Source organism: Carcharodon carcharias, chromosome 2, assembly GCF_017639515.1.
Source record: "Carcharodon carcharias isolate sCarCar2 chromosome 2, sCarCar2.pri, whole genome shotgun sequence".
In the NCBI taxonomy this organism is placed as follows: domain Eukaryota; kingdom Metazoa; phylum Chordata; class Chondrichthyes; order Lamniformes; family Lamnidae; genus Carcharodon; species Carcharodon carcharias.
The window spans coordinates 187,927,292-187,949,265 of NC_054468.1; the positions used below are offsets into that span (position 1 = coordinate 187,927,292).

The 21,974-nt window shown below is 44.8% G+C and overlaps 1 protein-coding gene across 1 annotated transcript in view; it reads right to left on the reverse strand.

Annotated features, from left to right (window-relative positions):
• The window catches only part of ush2a (Usher syndrome 2A (autosomal recessive, mild)), a 1,196,697-nt gene that overhangs the window by 272,695 nt on the left and 902,028 nt on the right, over positions 1 to 21,974 (reverse strand). Inside the window, exon 47 of the mRNA XM_041207243.1 lies at positions 354 to 552. Coding sequence (XP_041063177.1) covers positions 354 to 552 — 199 coding nt within the window. The remainder of the gene's footprint in view (positions 1 to 353; positions 553 to 21,974) is intronic.

A 21,974-nucleotide genomic window follows, 5' to 3' on the forward strand; every position in this document is an offset into this window, starting at 1 on the left:
CCTCTCACAGGTATCCTCTATGCTGAAATCACTGCTGCCATTGCGCATTCTGCCAGGGTCCCTTTAAATAGAGATCCTTCATTACTTGGATAGTGTGTCATCTTGCTCGCCCTCCCTGTTTGGTTGGGGAACCCAGAGTTGGGATGATAATATGATAATAACACTGCTCTGGGAAAGAGCAATGACATTGCCCAAATTAATTAATTGGGTTCCTGACCCACAAATGGTCCTGGCATTTTGGGAGGGATTATAATCACAAGATTCTGCCTTAAGTGTCAAAACAATTAGCTTCTCTCTACTGGTTACAGAATAATTTATGCCAATTGAAGAACAATTAATAACAAGTTCAGTACCTGACTCTCTGGCTGATAGCAGGAGTGGCCACAGATATTTTCATTTATTTTACATTGAACATAAACACATTGTTGACTCTTCTGATTTACTTTTGAATCCATGACATCTATACATTGATGCAATGTTCTTCGCCAAATTTCATACCCCCTGATAATGCCATTTGGCTGTGCGGGGGATTTCCAATCAATTCTAAGAGACCTGGTGAAAATACAAAAATTAAAATGGAAAGACTTGTTAGGCTAGGGCAACTTTGATCTCAATATATCTTTGAATGGTTGGAACAATACATTTACATAGCTACAGAAAATCATTTCTAATATCCAAATGGTTGTAAATTATTTAGAGGTGTATCCAATCTAAAATCCAGAATTTCTTCTTAAGCAACATACAACAGAATGAGACATATTGATTGTTGAAAGCATTCATAACATATGGATAATAAACAATGATGATTGACAATTTATATGCAATAATACACAATGTACAACAATCATAAAGGATATTGAGCTACAGGTTCTATATCATGAAATAGCATAATTCTCTGCAAGCCCCTATTATCAAAACATAAATTATAATTAGATCATGGATACTGTAGGTTTTAATTGGACTTATTAATAAAATATTTGAAAGACTTTTTTGAAGCAGTTTTTACTATTTTCAGTAGATGTGTTGATTGCAAGGCACAATAGAGGATTAGCACAGTTAATAGCTGTTCTACAACCTCATCATCAGTTTATTATCTGTATCAGTCCTCAGTGTCTGTACATACAGAAAAAGTGGGAACTCACATTTCTTGATGTCTCAAAACACTTCAAAACCAATCAAGTGCATTTTTTCAGTTATTGTTGTAATACAGCATAATCTTACAAACAACAGTAAGTTTATTAATCAGGTAATCTGTATTTTTGTTGAAGTTGGTTGAGTGATAAATATTAGTCAGGATACCCTGCTCTTGTTTCAAAATATTGTCAGAGGATCTTTTACTCCACCTGGGAAAATAGACAGGGCATCACTTTACCATCTCATGCAAAAGATGGCACCTCTGACAGTGCTGCACTCCTTCAAGACTGCACTGAAATGTTAGCACAAACTTTTGTACCCAAGTCCAGAGACAGGATTATTCCATCGGCGTTTGGGGGAGGGCCCAACATGCTGATGCATAAAATGACATGTGAGGACATCAGGTGAGTGTCTTGACGTCATCGTACAGTCCCACAATGTTTCATTCAGCAGGTGCGCACCAGCCAAAAGGTAAAGGGCTTATTAAGACTATTAAGAAAGTAATTATTGTCATTAGTGGGCAGGCAAAAAGGCCTTCGCAAGTTGTGGGATGAGGTTTCCTAAAATTTTTATTCAATAAATAAATTTTTTTCATAAATATAAAAATATATCCCATCTCATGTGACACAAATTTATAAACCATTTATTTAATCATTTAAATAGCGATTCAATCTCCCTGAGGCAGCTCCCTGCCTCAGGTAGATTGAAACACTCTTTCGCGCACATGTGTGAAAAAGCTCTGGCCCCAACTGTCTCTCCTCCTCCTGCCTGCATAGGCAGCACTGAGCACTACTGGTCACACCTTATGCTGAGAGAGCCTTAGTTGGCCCGCCTGAGTAAAATAGCGATTGGCTCCGCGCCCGCCTCGCCCACTCCCACCAAGCCCGCCCACCTTCTGAAAAATTCATTCCCTGGAGTGGGGTTTAAGCCCACAATTTTTATTTCAGAGGTGAGAGGGCTACCAGCTGAGCCAGAGCTAAGATGAGAGAGGTAGCAAAAGAGACATCATTATGACATGCTGGCAACAAAGGGGCATTGCCAGCAGAAAACATTATGAAAAAGCAGAGACTGTAACAGGGAAGATAGTTGTCATTGATGGCTTTTTGGGTCTGTTGGAGAACCTTTTGCTTAAGTTGTGACTGAGACAGAGATCATAAACAGGAAGGTAGACACAGTGATGAGATTAAAGCTAGAAGTGTGTTCGATTATTGCTGACTTCTGGCTGCACATGTAAAGAATTAGCAGGAGACTCGTGCCACAACAGTAAAAAAAAATATTGATCGATTAATTAGAAATCATCTTAATAATCTCAATGCATGCAGTACAACAGAAAGTAGCCATCAATACCAAACTCTATAACTCACAAGATCATAGGACAAGAGTTATATAATCATAATGCCACATGTGACTTATTTTTTAGTAAACCACTGCTGACAAGTCATTTATCCTATTTCTACTACACTTTTTAGTAGAATGAGTAAGTAATTTCAACAGTGGCTTTTGGGAGAAATAAGCCACTACTTTATAGAATCTCCTTACGCCAGAATGGGGTTATGTTCTCACGTGACAATTGATTCCCAATATGGTTGAAACTGCACGGATGGGTTTTGCTTAACCAATGGACGGCAGAAAATGCATTAGGGTTATTACGCTGTATTAAAAAACAATACTTCCATGGCATGTTCTTGACGCTGATGTTTAAAATGAATTGGTTGTTATGTGTTGTAAAATAACAGATTATTCTAGAGTGACGGAAACAAAAATATTTATAAAAAAGTGTAATGATGTATTACACATGCTATCAGTCTCAGGTAAATTTAGGTGAACTTAAAATTTCTTTCATTTGGAGCAATATGTCTTGCAGATATACTTAAATGAGTCTAAAGATTATACAATGAAGGAATATTTTTAAAAAATAAAGAAAATGAATTTACTGAGACTTCAAGTCAAGTATTAATAACGATGATTTGATTTCCACCATATTATCCAAATTGTAAGCTTAGATTGTACGTCTATGCATTTGTTTCACAGAAAATACCTCTGGCCTTGAATGACTGCAGAGTTCTACCAATCTTTCACAATAACATATCTGGAAGATCAGTGGAAATGCTGGAGAAAGTTTCTCGCTGCTGTTCCCATTCTCCAGTTTTCCACTTGTTGCTCCAAGCAGAGGGTGCTGAGCACCACAGGACAAGACGCAGACATTTAAACTGCAGCATGTCTGAGCTGCAGCAGAAAGCTGGAAGACTAGGGAAAATAAACCAAATATATTTGAAATGGTGACATCATAATCAACCGAGTGGAGCAGCCCATGAAAGCTGAGTGACATCACAGGGAGGATGGCGGAGGAGGTCTGAGGATAGATAAATTGGGTGAGCAAACAGTAAGTAATTTGATTTTTTTTAAACAGAGGTGTGGTAATCTGAGGTGTAATACACCTTTAAGGGAATGTGAGCAGATTGACCACGTGACTGTAAGACCCAAAAGTTGTGTAGCACGGGCTACCATGTTAATGTTAGTCTAGAGTAGGGTCTGGTTGGAGAAGCACACATCATGTTAGTGCTCTGTTGTTTCTGTAAATAAATAGTATTCACTTCATTTCATACTGGTCTCTGTGTTTGCAGTATATTGTAATCGACTCACCTGCCGACAGATAGGCGTGCAACCAGTTGGTGAGCAAAGTGACCCCATAGTAGAACATAACAAGAGGCATTCTACCTAATTTTATCTCATGCTATTAACAAGTTAATAACAACCTAGGGACTCAGGTTGGCTTGTTTTTTTATTTGTTCATGGGATGTGGGCACATTTTTATTGCCCATCCTAATTGCCCTTGAAAAGATGGTGGTGAACCGCCTTCTTGAACTGTTGCAGCCCATGTAGTGTAGGTACACCCACAGTGCTGTTAGGGAAGGAGTTTCAGGATTTTGACCTAGCCATCACTACTTAGAGCCTGACAAATGCAGCACTTTTACTGCTTGGAGCCTCTTTCTTTGCTCCTCTGGCCAGTGGTTTCTCTCCCTAGTGGCTTCTACCTATGGTCTCCTCCTCCCGATTGCTCCTTCTCTGGTTCTCTCTCTCTCTCCCTCTGAGACCTCTTTCTGTCCCCTCCCCCTAAGTTCCCTCTCTGGGTTCTCTCTTTGGGACCTCTCCCTGTCCTCTTTGCCTGTCCTCTGTCCTAGCTGGGACTCTTCTCTGGCATGGAGCCCTACTCTTGGGTACTGTGGTCCGGTTTTTCATGCTGTTTTTCCCCAAGCAGGTGCATTGGGCACCTATCTCTAAAATTCTGAACTGCACATATGCAGCCCACTCACAATCTGCATATGTGCAGAAACTGCCAGAGCATGCCTGGACTTGTAGTTCCCAGCCTTCACTGAAGAATCAGGTAAGTCGGGATACCTAACAATAGGTAGGAAAGTAAGTTGTCAAGAGGACATAAAGAGTCTACAAAGGGATTTAGATAGGTTAAGTGAATGGGCAATAATTTGGCAGATGGAGTAAAATATGGGAAAATATAAACGTGTTCACCTTGGCAGGAAGAATGGAAAAGCAGTATACTATTTAACTGGAGGGAGACTCGAGAACTCTACAGTACAGAGGAATCTGGGTGTCCTGGTACTCGAATCATAAAAGGTTAGTATTCAGATACAGCAAGTGATTTGGAAGGCAAATAGAATGTTGATGTTTATTACAAAGGAAATTGAGTGTAAAAGTAGGGAAGCATTCTACAGCTGTACTGGGCCTTGGTGAGACTGCATCTGGAGTTCTGTGTACACTTTTGGTCTCCTTATACTGAAGAAAGTATGTAATTGCATTAGAAGCAGTTCAGAGAAGGTTCTATTGACTTGTTCCTGGGATGAAGAGGTTATCTTATGAGGAAAGGTTGAGCAGGCTGGATATAATGCCCACTGGAAATTAGAAGAATAAGAGGTAATCGTATTGAAACATAAAAGATCCTGGGAGGTTATTTTATTTATTCATTCATGGTATTTGGGCACGGCTGGCTAGGCCAGCATTTGTTGCCCATCCCTAATTGCCCTTGAGAAGGTGGTGGTGAGCTGTCTTCTTGAAATGCTGTAGTCCCTGTGGTGTAGGTACACCCACAGTACTGTTATGGGGGGAGTTCCAGGATTTTGACCCAGCAACAATGAAGGAAGGGTGACAAATTCCAAGTCAGGATGGTGAGTGGCTTGTATGAGAACCTCCAGATGGTGGTATGCCCATGCATCTGCCATTCTTGTCCTTCTAGATGGTAGTGGTCGTGGGTTTGGAAGGTGTTGCTGAAGGAGCCTTGGTGAGTTCCTGCAATGCACCTTGTAGGTGGTACACAATTCTGCCACTGTTCGTCGGTGGTGGAGGGAATGAATGTTTGTGGATGGGGTGCCATTCAAGCAGACTGCTTTGCCCTGGATGTTGTCAAGCTTCTTGAGTGCTGTTGGAGCTGCACTCATCCAGGCAAGTAGAGAGTATTCCATCACACTCCTGATTTGTGCCTTGTAGATGGTGGACAGACTTTGAGGAGTCAGGAGGTGAGTTACTCGCCGTATGATTTCCAGCCTCTGACCTGCTTTTCTAGCCACAGTATATATATGGCTAGTCCAGTTCAGTTTCTCATATGTCTACAGCACAGAAGGAAGCCATCCAGCCCATCATGTCTGCGCTGGTCAACAAAGATCTGACTACACTAATCCCATTTTCCAGCGCTTGGCGCATAGCCCTGGAGGCTATGACAGTGCCAGTTAATATCTAAATACTTCTTAAATGTGTCGAGAGTTTCTGACTCAATCACCCTTTCAGGCAGTGAGTTCCAGACTCCCACCACCCTCTGGGTGAAAACATTTCTCCCCAGCTCCCCTCTTAGCCTCCTACCTCTTACCTTAAATCTATGGCCTCTGGTTATTGACCCCTCTACTAATGGAAAAAGTGCCTTCCTATCTGCCCTATCTATGCCCCTCATAATCTTATATGCCTCTATCAGGTCTCTCAACCTTCGTTGCTCCAAGGAAAACAATCCCAGCCTATCCAATCTTTCCTCATAGCTCAGATCCTCCAGCCCAGGCAGCATCCTGTGAATCTCCTCTTCACCCTCTCCAGTGCAATCACATCCTTCCTATAATGTGTTGACCAAAACTGCATGCAGTACTCCAGTTGTGGCCTACCCAGCATTTTATACAGTTCCAGCACAACCTCTGCTCCTGTATTGTACACTTTGGCTAATAAAGGCAAGTATCACTATGCCTTCTTAACCACCTTACCTACCTGCCTTGCTACCTTCAGGGATCTATGGATGCACACCAATATCCATCCGATCTTCAATACTTTCCAGGATCCTACCATTCATAGTGTAATCCCCTGCCTTGTTAGCCCTCCCCAAGTACATTACCTCACACTTTTCCATTGAATTCCATTTGCCACTGCTCTGCTCACCTGACCAATCCATTGATATCCTCCTGCAGTTTACAGCTTTCCTCCTTACTGTTTACCACCCTACCAATTTTCATGTCATCCGCGAACTTCTTGATCATACTCCTTGCATTTAAGTCCAAATCATTTTTGTACGTCACAAACAGCAAGGGCCCCAGCACTGAGCCCTGTGGAACCCCACTGGAAGCAGACTTCCAGTCACAGAAACATCCCTCTACCATCACCTTCTGCTTCCTGTCTCTCAGCCAATTTTGGATCAAACGTGCTATTTTGCCTTGGATCCCATGGGCTCTTACTTTCTTGCCCAGTCTTCCATGAGGGACCTTATCAAAAGCCTTGCTAAAGTCCATGAAGACCACATTAAATGCATTACCCTCATCAACACTCCTGGTTACCCCCTCAAAAAATTTGATCAAATTGTGAAACACGACCTTCCCTTAACAAATCCATGCTGACTATCCCTGATTCATCCATGTCTCTCCAAGTGCAGATATATTCTGTCCCTCAGGATTCTTTGTAGTAACTCCCCCACCACTGAGGTTAGACTGACTGGCTTGTAATTTCTTGGCCTATCCCTTCCTCCCTTTTTTTAATAATGGGACAACGTTAGCAGTCCTCCAGTCCTCTGGCACCTCACCTGTGGCGAAAGAGGATTTGAAAATTACTGCCAGGACCCCTGATATCTCTTCCCTTGCCTCCCTCAACAGCCTGGGATACATCTCATCCGGACTTGCAGATTTATCTACTTTTAAGGCCGCTAAACCAAATTGTACCTCTTCTTTCCCTATCTTAATTTCCTCTAATATTTCACAGTCCTCCACCCTGATGTCTATATCTGTGTCGTCCTTTTCCATTGTGAAGACTGAGGCAAATTATTCATTGAGGACTGCACCCACGTCTTCCGGGTCCATACACAGATTACCTCTGTGGTCCCTAATTGGCCCTACTCTTTCCCTAGTTATTCTCTTGCTCTTTATATATTTAAAAAACCCCTTTGGGTTTTCCTTTATTCTACCCACAAATGCTTTCTCATGCACTCTCATGGCTTTCCTAATTTCCTTTTTTAAGTTCCGCACTGCACTTTTTATACTCTTCTAAGGACTCTGCCGTATTAAACCCTCAGTATCTGCCATAAGCTTCTCTTTTTTTCTTAGTCCTACCTTTATGTCCCTTGACATCCAGGGTTCTCTAGACTTGGTCCCCCCCTTTGTCTTTACTGGAACATATTTGCCCTGTACTCGCTATATCCTCCTTGAATGTCTCCCATTGCTCTGACACAGTTTCATCTGCAAGTAGTTGATCCCAGTCCACTAATCTCAGTAAAATTAGCCTTTCCCTAGTTTAGAACTTTATTCCCAGCCCAACCTTTTACCTTTTCCACAACTCTCCTAAAGCTAACTGAGTTATGGTCACTATCTTCAAAATGCTCCCCTACTGATATGCCTTCCACCTTCCCGGGGCTCATTTCCGAATATTAGGTCCAGAAATGCCCCCTCCCTTGTTGGACTTTCTATGTACTGACTGAAAAGGTTCTCCTGAATGCAACTTAAGAATTTTGCTCCCTCTCTACCATTCTGGTCAATGGTCCCATTGCATATTATTAGGTCTAAAATATATTTGCCCTCTGTAGGCACTAGACTATTCTGTTCTAAGAAAAGCAGCCTGTGTTTTAACAGTGGAGACTCTGCATTTCCCAAAGTTCCTGGAAGGTGTTGAAAGTACCGGGTTGAAAACAGTGGTGCTGTAAGCTGTCCATTTACTCCTAGGATGAAAGAGAGTTGGGGTCAAGAAAAACTAATCAGTATTTCTAGCTGGTTGTAAAGGTAATATGTTTCACATTGCCATGGGGAATTGTGCAGAGAAAAAACATTTTTGCGATCAGGATATAGGCTTCCCTACAAATTAATGAATATCACAGACAGACAGCAGTTTTGTGTGGTCAACAGTGAGAAGGGAGAAAACTATCACTGCCAGATGTGGAAAGGAGATGGTTTCTAGTCAAAGACATACATCCTGTAGCCACCTAAGATTTGTCCTGGACTGGTCAGAGGGGAATAGTCATCAGGACAGGTTTTACTGCAGATAATGGAAGCGCCTGGGGCAGTCACTCAAAGTTACTACTCAGGGAAATGGGGAAACTTGAACCCTTGAAAGTTGGAAGCAACAGCAGAATGTTTATTATAAATGCTTTAATTCTGTGGAGAGTGAGATGTGCGATAAGTATAAAAGGGGAATTTTCCATTCCATAGTTTAAAGTATAAGTTGCCTACAAAAAGAAAATAGGGTTTAATCAATAGTGCCTTTTTTTAGTACTTCGTTACAGTATAAGTTTTAAGCCATTAAATCTTGTTATGTCATTCTTTCAGCTACAAACTGGAAGGATTTTTAAAAAAAAGTTATCAGTCTCTGCAGAGAATGTGATAGTATTTACAATAGAAAGATTAACACATAGTCAAACTGGATCATAATGTTAATGTACCATTTTGAATTAAGGGAAGCAGGGAGGTGGCTGTGGGCTTACTCAATGGCCAGAATTTTCCCCTCCTGCCAGCGAAAGGGTTTGTGATGAGTGGAGATGAATTATGTGCCTGGATGGAAAAAAAAATCAGTTTTCTGAAGGCAGGAAATGATGGCGGGAAATTGTGATTAGTGGTGGGTCTCTTTTCCACGGAACCTCATTGGGAATTGTATTTGCATCTCATGCATGCTAATTAAAACCCCAGCGAATCAGAATCATATACCCCTCACCACCCCCCACCCCCACCCCCACCCCCACCCACCCAAAGCCCCCCCCTGGCTAGCGGGATTTCATGCTGGTCCAATTAACGACTGTGACAAGGGACGGAGGCAGGTGGTGGGAGCTAACCAGGAAAGGTTGAAGTGGTGGGGGAAATGACCACAAAAGATTGAATGGGGTGAGCTTGGGGCGGGGGGGGGAGTTGTTCAGAGGGATAGGTCGCTGCTATCAATGCTGGAACCTTGGTTGGGGGGGTGGCAAACCGAGGGGACTGTGAGAGGGGGCAGTGGGATGATGTTGGATCCAGTGCCATTTGGTTTGTAGGGGTTAAAGGATCCACATGGCTTGTTTCGGGGTGACCAAGTTGGTACAGAGACAGAGAACATCCAGAGATTGTTGTTAGAATAAACACATGCTGTTTATTTACAAACCAAACTCTGCAACTATACTTGTGTGCTCACTGCATAAAACTCTGTCTTTACTCATCAGTGACTAACTCAAGACTGCACACAGAGGTAGCCCGCGCTACTCTATTGGATATTAAGAACATGTGAGCTTATATTACAATGCTTGTCTTAAACATATATTACATATTAGATTACTACATCCCTCCCCCTTTAATGAAAAATACATTTTACAAATTTTCAATATGTCAAGTTATTTACACAGATCAATCATTTACAAAGTCAGTCTCTCTGGGGGTTTCTTTATGCATGTAGAACATCTCAGTTCTACAGCTTCTGAAGTTTGCTTTGGAGTCTCCCTTACAGTAGCCATCTGAGCATTTGGTTCTATGGCAGGTGCCGGTAAAATTGTTTCTTCAACTGTTTCAAGTACAGTTGGCCCTTCAAATACATTTGCACTTCATTGAGTTCATTCAACAGGAAATGTTGATTCTGTCTCGAACACTGGTAGAATCACTTCTGGATAGTTGGTTTCTACACCGTATGTGATCCACATGTCTCCTTACTAGGTAGGAAAGAGGTCCAATTACGCCACTTATTTCACTAAACAACCATGCTGGTCCTTCTCTAAAGTTTTTCACAAATACCTTCTCTCCTACATTAAATGTTCTGTCCCGACTGTGACAATCATTCCCATTTTCTGACTTTCCTGCTTTCTCTCTACCTTTGGCCCCAATTTGGCATGATTATGTTCAGTCTCGACCGGAGATGGCGCTTCATCAACAATTCAGCAGGTGTGACACCTGTTGTCGAATCAGGGTGGTTCTGTACTGGAAAAGAAATCATGCTAATTTAGTTGCAATTGAATTTCCAGATAATTTCTTCATCCTAGACTTGAACGTCTGAACTGCTCTATCGGCGAGTCCGTTTGAAGAAGGGTAGTATGGAGATGTTTTCACATGAACAATACCATTGAGGCTCGTAAATCGGTTCAATTCAGTACTTTTGAATACTGTTCCATTGTCTGATACTGGCACTTCAGGTAATCCATTTATAGCGAAGCTTTGTCGTAGCTTGTCTATTGTCGCTGAAGATGTAGGTGACCTCACTTTGTATACATCTATCCATTTTGAATGAGAGTCTATGATAAGTAGAAACATTGTTCTCATAAAAAGTCCCTGGTAGTCGATGTATATTCGTACCCATGGTCTTCCTAGCCACTCCCAGGGGTGTAACAGCACTGTTGCAGGTTATTTTTGTATTTGTTGACACTACATACAACTTCTCACTAAATTTCTATTTCTCCATCCATTCCCAACATATAGCTACACGCTACTGCCTTCATTTTGGAAATTCCAGGTTGTCCACTGTGAAGTTCAGATAACAATAGCTTTTGTCCTTTTGGAGGTACAATTACCCAAGCTCCCCACAACAAAATACCTTCTTGGCTGGTTACCTTGTATCTTCTCTGGAAATACTATTTCATTTCATCAGCCTCTCGTGTTTGTGACCAACCATAAAGAACTTGATTTCTCACTCTGGATAAGTCTAGGTCTTGGTTTGTCCAGTCTTTAATTTGTTTAGCACATATCGGTGATGAGTCCAGGAAGTTCAATAACAAGACGTATTCCTGAGGAATTGGAACATCCTGGACTTTTACTTGCAAGGGTAATAACTGAGTGCATCAATGTTTGCAATTTGATTTCCGGATCTATGAATAAAAGTATACTCATATGATGCCAAGATCAACGCCCATCGTTGTACTCTTGCTGAAGCTATAGGAGGTAAAGCCTTGTCTTCACCAAATAGTCCTAATAATGGCTTGTGGTCTGTTATGATAGCAAAATGACGACCATACACATATCGATTAAACTTTTTAACATCGACAATTATTGCCAGGCCTTCTTTTTCAATTCGTGAGTACTTTCTCTCTGCAGTACTAAGTGTTCTCGACACATATCCTATAGGTCATTCTGATCCATCAACCATTCGATGGGAAAGCACTGCTCCCACTTCATAAGGTGATGCATCAGACATTAATGTCAACTCTTTCTTTGGATCAAAATGCACCAGCAGTGTAGAAGATTGTAGCAACTGTTTCACTTTTGTGAAAGCTTCTTATTGTGGTGTTTGCCATGACCATCTGGTTTTTCTTGAGCAAGTAATATGGTGGTGCCAGTACTGTCGACAAATTAGGCAAGAAACGTCCATAGTAATTGATCATCTCCAAGAATAATTTCAATTCAGATGTATTCCTTGGTGCTGGGACTTCTTTAATTGGTTTCACTTTTTCTTCAGTTGGCTGTAGGCCTTGTGAATCTAGCCTGTGACTGAGGTAAATTGTCTCTTTTGCCTGGAATGTGCGCTTTTCCTTTTTCAATCTCACTCCACTCCAACCTGCGAAAAACATTTCAGAACTTCTTCCAAGTTCATCAAATGTTCCTTTTCAGTGAGTCTAGTCATGAGAACGTCATCTAAATAAACTACAACATGGGGCAATCCCTGTAGCAAACTTTCCACGATTCTTTGGAATATGGCGCAAGCAGAAGATATGCCAAATGGTAAACAGGCGTATTGGCACAATCCCTTAAGTGTATTTATGGTGACAAACTTCTGGGATTCCTTCTCTAATTCTAATTGCTAGTAGGCATGACTCATATCTAACTTTGTGTAGACCTTTCCACCTGCCAGTTTTTGGATATAAATCTTCAATTTTAGGCATGGGGAGTCTATCCAATTTTGCCACTTTGTTAAATGTTAATTTATAGTCCCCACATATTCTAATACTTCAGTCAGGTTTGAGAACAGGTACAATTGGAGCTGCCCACTCTGAAAATTGGACTGGTCGTATCACTCCTAGCTTTTCTAATTTATCCAGTTCGGTATCTACCTTATTCCGCTTTGCATAAGGCACTGGTCTTGTCTTCATGAATCTTGGTGTTGCCTCTGGATCTACATGAATTTTTGCTTGTAGCCCTTCAATTTTTTCCAAGTTCCTCCTTGAAAACTGATGCGTATTTTTGTAGTAGCTGTGATAACCCAATAGTTCTCAGCTTGAAGATTTCAGTCCATTCCAATTTAATTTCTTTCAGCCAGTTTCATCCAAGACTAGGTCCATCGCCTACTACTACCATTAAGGGTAATCTCACTGTTTGACCTTCTTGGTGTACTGTGACTTTGCATACACCCTTGACTTGTACGTCTTCTCCTGTATAAGTTTTTAATTTTTCATCAGTTTCTTCTAAATTTAACTTACGTTCTCCATGATTCAGGTATTTGAACATATGCTCACCAATCACTGTAGTATCTAATTCCATTCTGAGCGGTTTCTCATTCACTCTCATGGTTACATAGATAGGCTCCATTCTTCCTACCTTTAAATTATATAGTGAATAGATATCAGCATCTATTACTTCGGCCTTTTCAACACTATTTATCTCATTGAGCTTTTGCTTTTGTCTGAAAGTCTGCCTGATTCTATCTTTACAACGTCTCATGAGGTGTCTATTTCGATGGCAGAAGAAACATTCAATCCTTTTAAAGAGTTTCATTACAGGGCTGTATGCTTCCACTTCTGTCACTATTATGCCATGTTTTTGCTGCAAAGTTTTCCTTTTTAATTTGTCTGTTAGCAGTGGCTGCTTCCAGCTTTGGAACAAGGCTTTTCACTTTTGCATTCTTTTTAGTTGAGGCTTCCCACCCAGCATGGAAGATGGCACCATTCTGTGCTCCTTGAATGGCTTCTGGTTCTTGCACTGCACCTTCCATTGCAAGAGTGATTTCCAATGCCTTCTGAAAATCTAGATTTGATTCAGCCAACAATCTGTTCTGAATTATGTTTTTGTTTATACCGCACACCAAACGATCTCTAAGTACATCGTTAATAGAAGTACCAAACTCACAATATTCAGTTAATTGCTTGAGACGTGCCACATAACAAGCGACTGTCTCCCCTGCAGCTCTATTTCTTGATTAACTTTAAACTCTTGCATTGTCACTGACAGCTTGGGCTGGTAATGATTTTTAGGAGGTTCACTAAATCATCAAAACTTTTTAAGTTTGGGGCACTGGGCGCCAACAGATTCCGAATCAGTCTGTATGTCTTACTCTCACAAGAGGACAAAAGGATCGTGTGCCTCTTCTCTTCCCCAGCAATGTCGCTCACATGGAAGAAGAACGTGAGGCATTCAACACAGTCTTCCAAGGTTGGATCAAAAGGCTCCAATCTTCTAAATTGCAGCATGCTCTGAAGGGACTACTTTGACGATCGAGAAGGAAGTTTTCTTTTACTTACAACTACCGTGCGAGGTATGACCAGATTTCGGTTCTTCTGATTTCCTTTGTCTTTTTCCTCGCATTTTATCTAGTTTTTTCCCATGGTTTTTCGTGCTTTTACTCTCGTCAACAGTTTGTTGAATCCAATGCCCTTAGTTTGTAGGGGCTAAAGGATCCGGGTTGCACACTTGTTTCGGGGGGACCGAGTTGGTACAGAGACTGAGAGCAAGCTAAAACAAAAACAGAATTACCTGGAAAAACTCAGCAGGTCTGGCAGCATCGGCGGAGAAGAAAAGAGTTGACGTTTCGAGTCCTCATGACCCTTCGACAGAACGGAAGGGTCATGAGGACTCGAAACGTCAACTCTTTTCTTCTCCGCCGATGCTGCCAGACCTGCTGAGTTTTTCCAGGTAATTCTGTTTTTGTTTTGGATTTCCAGCGTCCGCAGTATTTTGTTTTTATCTCTGAGAGCAAGCTACTCTGCTATTGACTATTAAGATCATGTGACCTTACATTACAATGATTGTCTTAAAAGTATATTTCATATCAGATTACTACAGATGAGTAGGATGGGAGGGTGTGTTCGATGTAGTTCTCGTCAGGGGATCACTCACGGGATATGAATTGTCAGACGGATCTGGGGAGTGGGCAGGATCAGAGCAGCCATGGGGACTGTGACGTGTGTGGGCTCAGTGGGGAGGGAAAGCATTTGAAGGTTCACGGTGATGGGGTCTAGGGTGACATGGGGAGGTTCAAGGGTAACCGATGGGGGGGTGAAGGTAACATCGGGTAACATCAATGGTGATGGGGGGGGTACGAGGTGGCTGACAGGAGGAGGATAAAAGGTGGTGGACACTGTCTGGAAGGTGACATGCACCATGCACCATCTCGAGGCACAGGCAGATCAAGATGTCAATGCCCTCGATGTCCAACTGAGAAACGTCTAGCTAGGAGGATGGAGCAGGAGGTCAGTTCAGCTAGACAACTGAAGGAAAACCTTGATAATTTATCCTGACAAGACAAAGGTCTCTCTGAAGGGTCTAGAGGGCAATGGAGGAAAGGGGAATAGTGTGAGTGGGAGGCTTCTCCCATATGGCTCACATGAAATTTTGCAGAATGATGCCTCCATTTGCAGGCACCATTCAGGGGGACATAGACCAAACCTTGGTCTCCCCCTGGAAGGGGGTTGGTGGAGGAGTGGGGAGAGGAGGGAGTGCACACAGCTAATAGCAAGCACACAAGCTTGCCCAGGAGACCTCCATGAAGTGCAATGATTTATATATTTATGTTGGCATAGTGGTATTGTCACTGGACTCATATTACAAGCTAATGCTCTAGGGACAAGGATTCAAATCCCACCACAGCAGCTGGTGAAGTTTGAATTCAAGTAATAACCTGGAATTGAAAAGCTAGTCTCAGTAATGGTGACCATGAAGCCAATTTCAATTGTCATAGAAACCCACCTGGTTCATTAATGTCCTTTAGGGAAGTAAATCTGCCATTCTTACCTGTGCTGGCCTACAAGTGACTCCAGATCCACAGCAACGTGATTGACTCTTAACTGCCCTTTGAAATGGTCCAGCAAGCCACTCAGTTCAAGGTTAATTAGGGATGGGCAACAAATGCCTTGCCAGCAATGCCTGCATCCCATGAACAAATAAAAAAAAAAACAAAGGTGCAATAAGTATATACGATGATTGTACACCTGTGCCATCAGTGTTCACTTAATATTCCTTAATTTTTCTTATGTTACCATTACGTCTAGGTGCTGCCCTGACATCCGCAGCAGAGGCAGAGGCAACCTGCTGGCTACTATTGCCTTTTGTCTGTGATGACTTTGGCAGGTGTCCTCTGGAAGGCTCGGCCTTCTTTGGCTCTCCTGCTCTGGCACAGATGCACCCTTGGAGGCTGGAGCTAATGGGGTTACAGCCAGGGTGAAATCGGAATGCATGGGCACCCTTGGAATGCCCTGGGTGGAAGGCCTAGGAGTGTCTGCCTGATGCTCCTCCTCCCTTTGGGCCCCTCCCTGACTCCTTGAGGAGAAGGAGCACCTGGAGGGAGGTCAAGGTGCACTGTCCCCCCTTCATCTAGCCACTTGCACAAGCTTACCTATGGCTAGAACAATGAAGTGCAGGTCTGAGCATGTATTCAGCAGAAACTCTGTGTTCTGATGGACTAGTGTCTCCATGGCATCTGCCACCCTCCCCATGGAGACCTCCATGTGCTCAGTCCAGAGCCACAACATCAGAGAGCACATGGATACACTTGGCCGTCTCTTGTGCCACTCTGTTGAGGGTGTCTAACACCTCTACCTGATACTCCCTTGTGTCTCTTTGATACTCCAGCATCTTTTCCATGGCCACTTCCAGGGGCTCAACATCTGATTCTGACTTAGCTAGGGCCTCTTTCAGTCCCCTGATTGCCGGAGACCTTGACTCTCACTGCCTTCACCTGCTGTTGACATGTGTCTGGGATCTGAGCCTGAACTTAACCTAGATATATCACCCACCGAGGTGTGTATCTCTGGACTGGTGGAGGTGCAGATCAATGCTGTGATGGCTCTACAGGTGTAGAGAAGTGCTTGTTATCATCTGAGCTGTCCTGGGATTTGGGGTTTACTTCTGGAGCTGGGGCTGGCCTCCCCCTCCTCCAACTGGCACCTAGAGTGAAGGGAATAGAGAATGAGTGAAAGCTTAGGCTGGCTCCTACATTGTACATGGCAAAACTCTCAGGTTCTGACCTTCAGAGATTAAGTATGCTTCCTCACTGAATGCATGGGGGAGGCTGACCCCACCCTCAGCACAGGCATGGTCATGATTCCCATCTACCAGCTCGGCAGTGAGGAGCCAGATCGCATGCATGCCCCCTCCAGTCTTCTCCTTCTCTTGCCTGTTATGCACTGTCTTCTCTTGCATAAAGCTAGATAGATGGATTGTGAGCATTTCTGATGCAGGAGCAAGTCACATGCTGCTAATTCTGTGGCCAATAAGTGACCGCCTGACTCCCCAAAGCTTGTCCATCATGTACAAGGCACAACTGAGGATTTTCTGTGAATACTGTGTACTTGCCTGGATAAGTTTAGCTCCAACTGTACCCAGGAAGCTGGACACTATCCAGGACATAGCAGGCCACTTGACTGACACCCCATTCAGCACCCTCAACATTCAGTCCCTTCACCACCAATCCTTAATGGCAGCTGTGTGCGCTATGTGAAAGATGCACTGCCACTCACCCCCAAGGCTCCATTGGCAGACCCTCCAGACCCGCAATCTCCAGTAGTTGGAAGGATAAGGGCAGCAGAGGCATGGGATCAGTAACCCCTGCAAATTGCCTTCTACTCTAACACCAACCCCAAACCTATCATTAACCCCCCCCAACAATGGCTGTGCCTTCAGTGTGGCTGGGTCAGCAACCCACAGTTGCCTCCCTATCAGTAGACCAGCAGTGGGTCAATGATGCAGCACCCCAACACCTTCTCAAGGGCTTTTAGGGATGGGCAACACAGATGCAGGCCTTGCCATCAACGTCAGATTCAGAAAAATGGTGAGGTGAGTTTAGAGGGTAGAAGGTTCACTTATCCTGGCGGCACAGATTAAATCACTCATCATTTCCTGCACTGCAGGGCAGTCCCCCTCTGCACCCCTCTGGCACTGAACACCCTGGCCACCTCCTCCTAGGCTGATGTGGTGAGTTGAGTGAGCCTCCTTCTCCTCATCCTTGGGAAAGACTCTGTCCCTTCTGTCCTCCACGGCCTGGAGGAGAGTTTCCAGGGAGGCTTCGCTGAAGCATGGGGCTGGTGCTTGCTGCCTTCTTGAGGCCATTGCAGTGCCCTGAATTTCTGGTACACTGAATCACTGGCTGTCCAGACATGACAGCAAGATGCCGGACAAGACTTCCTGCCCGCCCCACCACGAGACATGTCACGAACCACGTGCGTGCATAATTAATTAGGCAGGGAGCGCACAATTGCAAGCAATGGCCCGCCCCTTTCATTGGCTGGGAACACTTGGGGTTCCCACTCCCGCCACAAAACTTATAGTGGGAGGGGAAAATTCCAGCCTATGGGCAGAATTTTATGGGTGACATGCGGGGGGCGGGCCCTGCACATTAGCAGGTAAAATGACGCGCGGTGATGTCGGGGGAGCATCCCGACGGCACCACATGCCATCGCGATATTTCGTTGGGTGGGCGCACGATGAAGTGCGACACATGCCCGCCATTAATTAAAGGGCTAGTTAAGGCCTTAACTCGGCAATTGACACCGATTTTCAGGCATCCGTGCGATCTTCAGCATAAGATAAGGGGATAAAAGGGCTCAGTGGGGTTGCCAATCTGGTCTGTGAGTATTTATTGCAGAAAGTTTTTTTTAACTTGCCTGTGTGATCTGTAGCAGTTCAGCATGAACTCCAGCAGCTTTCTGTGTACTTTGAAACTTCAGCTCAGCACTCTTCAGTCAGGAATCTTTATTGGGCCTGCAGCTTTCCGGAGGCCTCCCTGTAGCCTGGGTGTGGGTTCTGACATGTCCACTGGAGGCAGCTCCTCTGAGGAGGAAGGGAGGGCTAGAATAAGGAGGAGGCCAGGAGTTCCCAATCAGCCTCCAGGGGAGCCACCTTTGGGAGTACAGGCGCAGGCACAAGTGGCACAGGGCCAAGAGGTAGTCCAAGGTGGAAGGGGCTGCAGAAGATGCCAATATCCTGCTGCCAGGGTATACAGACGGACAAGCAGCTACCTCAATATGACTGAGACGCAGAGCCGAAGGAGGGTCTGACTGTCGAAGGAGACAGTCAACATTATCTGTCAGATGATTGGACCTGAGGTCTCTCTTAACTGTGTGGGCGGACACCCCATGCCAGCGGCTCTGAAGGTCACAGTTGCCCTCAACTTCTATGCCTCTGGCTCCTTCCAGGGCTCGGTGGGTGATCTTTGCGGTGTCTCCCAATTAGCTGTACACACTTGTGTCAAGCAGGTTACAGACGCTCTGTTCAGGCGTGCATTGACCTTCATCCACTTCTGCTGCGACCAGGCAAGTCAGGCACAGCGAGCCAGAGGCTTCGCAGCCATTGCTGGCTTCCCCCGTGTCCAGGGTGCAATAGACAATACACATGTGGCCATCAAGGCACCAGCAGGTGAGCCTGGTGCCTTTGTCAACAGGAAGGGCTTCCACTCCATGAACGTGCAGATAGTGTGTGATCACAGGATGCTGATTCTACAGGTCTGTGCAAGGTACCCAGGCAGCTCCCACGACGCCTACATCCTCAGACACTCCCAGGTGCCGGGGCTCTTCAGTGCTCCAGCCCAGCTTGATGGATGGCTGCTGGGTGACAAGGGCTATCCCGTCAAGGTGGCTTATGACACCTCTTTGTCATCCAAGAGCAGAAGCTGAGTAGCGCTACAATAGGAGCCAAGGCACCACAAGGGCTGTGGAGAGCCATTGGTCTTCTCAAGATGTGCTTCTGATGCCTGGACCGCTCAGGGGGTGCACTCCAGTACCCCCCAGATCGTGTCTCTGTAATAGGAGTAGCATGCTACACTCTGCACAATCTTGTGCTGGAAAGTGGGGCCATGGTGGATGCTGAAGACATTGATGCAGTGGATGCAGCTGCACACAATGACTCCAGCAGTGGTTTGGAGGATGAGGAAGCACAGGGCAATGATGAGGGGCTGAACGCTGACCCAGCACTACACCAAGGAGGCAGGGACACTTGAGAGACTTTAATCCAATGAACCTTCAGCTAGCCACACACAAATGGATCTGCAGGACCAGCCTTGCTTGGCTCTTCCATACGCAGCACTTAAGTGCTACATCTGTCACTTCATCAGCTGCAACTAAGGGCTTTGCACATAAACCTCAATATCCACTCAAACACTCATGACATGTCTGTGAAATATACAAATGCAGCACAAAGGAGCCACCCTCAGCCACGGTAACACGTGGATTTTATTTTGATCCATCATATGGTCCAACAAAATGAATCCCAAACAATTTTACAACTCCAAAAAATAATAATTCCCTGACCTAGGGCCAACACAAACGCACCAGTGAGAAACCTGTGGTGTGCCTAACGTACCTTATGCTTATGTTTATGGGTGCTACGTCTTGGTGCTGCCCCATTACTCGGAGTAGCGTTCACTTAGTAACACAATTCATCCCTTTCCCCCCAGGCTCATAATGCGCTCAACCTTCAAGAACCTAAAGAGAAGCACATTGGTGGGTGGTAAATAGTCAGGAGGAGGCCCAAACATTACAGGCGGATACAGGCGGGCTGGTCAGATGGCCTAAGGAATGTTATGTGGATAAGTGTGAGGTGATGCGCTCGGGCAGGACAAACAAGGTACGGGAATACACGAGGAATGGTGGGACCGTGGAAAGTAAGGAGGATCAGAGGGACCTTGCTGTGCATGTTGACAGGCCCATTAAGGTAGCAGGACAGGTACATAAGGCGGTTAAGATGGTAAATGCCATACTTGCCTTTATTAGTTGAGGAATAGAATGTAGGAACATGGAGGTCATGTTGCAAGTGCAGCAAAAGCTGCCGAGGCCACAGCTACACTTCTGTGTTCAGTTGTGATCAACGCTTCAGGAAGGGATGTGTTTGGAGTGGAGAGAATGCATAGGTCACTGACCAGGATGCATGCTGGCCTGGAGAGTTGGAATTATGAGGACACATCACTGGTGAAATTTGCCTTGGAGCACAAGAGATTGTGGGGTGACATTATTGAGCTTCATACCATTATGAGGGGCATAGATAGGGTGGACAGAAAGCAACATTCCCCCTTGGCAGAGGGATGACTAACTGGTTGCATTTATTTAAGGTAAAGGGCATGAGGTTGACAGGTGAGGTGATGAGGAACTTTTGCGCAGAGTAATGTGGGACGCATTGGCTGAAAGGGTGGTGGAGGCAGAAACCTCTTAAGATGTAATAAGTATTTGGATGTGCAATAGCAATGCCATGGCATACAAGGCCATGGGGATAGTGGTCAGAAATGGGATAAGGCGAATTTGGAAGGTGCTGGACATGTGCATCTTCGAAGGGCCAAGAGACTTTTGACTATGACCTGCACGTCTGACTCTATCAGTCTGTGAATGAGCAGTGTTGCTGCATTAACGATTCCAACAATCATAAGTGCTATGGATGGTGGGAAAACAGAACGGATGGGATTGTGGACCTGAGTGCATGGCCCCTTTCAAGCTCCAGGGCCTCCTGCTTAAAGTGGCTCAATATTAGGAGCTGGGCCTGGCCGCCTCCAGTGTGCAAACGTTCATACGCATTATGTGCATTTTTCTGCTGTAAAACAGAGAAGACCATTCACTGGGGCTTATCGCTCATGTACTCTGCACGTGCATGCCACACCCGAACCACAGTGGCACATCTGAGGCCTCCAATGCCTTCTGTCCACGCTACTGCTGATCAGTCACAAAAATATAGTACAGCTGCTCCCAACAGCTACCTTGGACACATTCTGCGCCCATCACTTTCGGAAACACACGGTCTTAGCTCCCATGGCAAGGAGGCGCAACTAGGTGCAGTTCCAAGGGCACCAGATGGCTCTTGGCCACGAGACCTTGAGGCTCCCCTTCCAACATCTCATCACTGTGAATAGGACGTGTTGGAGTTCTGAGTATGCGCCTAGCTGCATCTTCTGCAGGTTGCCCCCAGAGTACTCATGTGCGACTAAGACCAACGTATGGTGCAAGGGAGAACCCATCTTCTCATGAACCACAGAGGCTGATGTAAGCATGGGCACTATCTGCTTGAGTACCCAGCATAGAACAAACGCCCAACATGAGTCAATGCGGTCACGGCAGTAAGACTTGTGGGGGGTGGGTCACCTGCTGGGTTAAATGCCCAATGCCAACATGGTACTCACCCTTCCAGAGTGCAACAAATCGTTGAACCGCGTACGGCATTGGATCGAGGTGTGCCGCACCACATCGCGGGAGCTTACATCTCCGCCACCTCCTCCCAGGCACCCTTCGTCATGCAGGGGGCCCTCCTCCT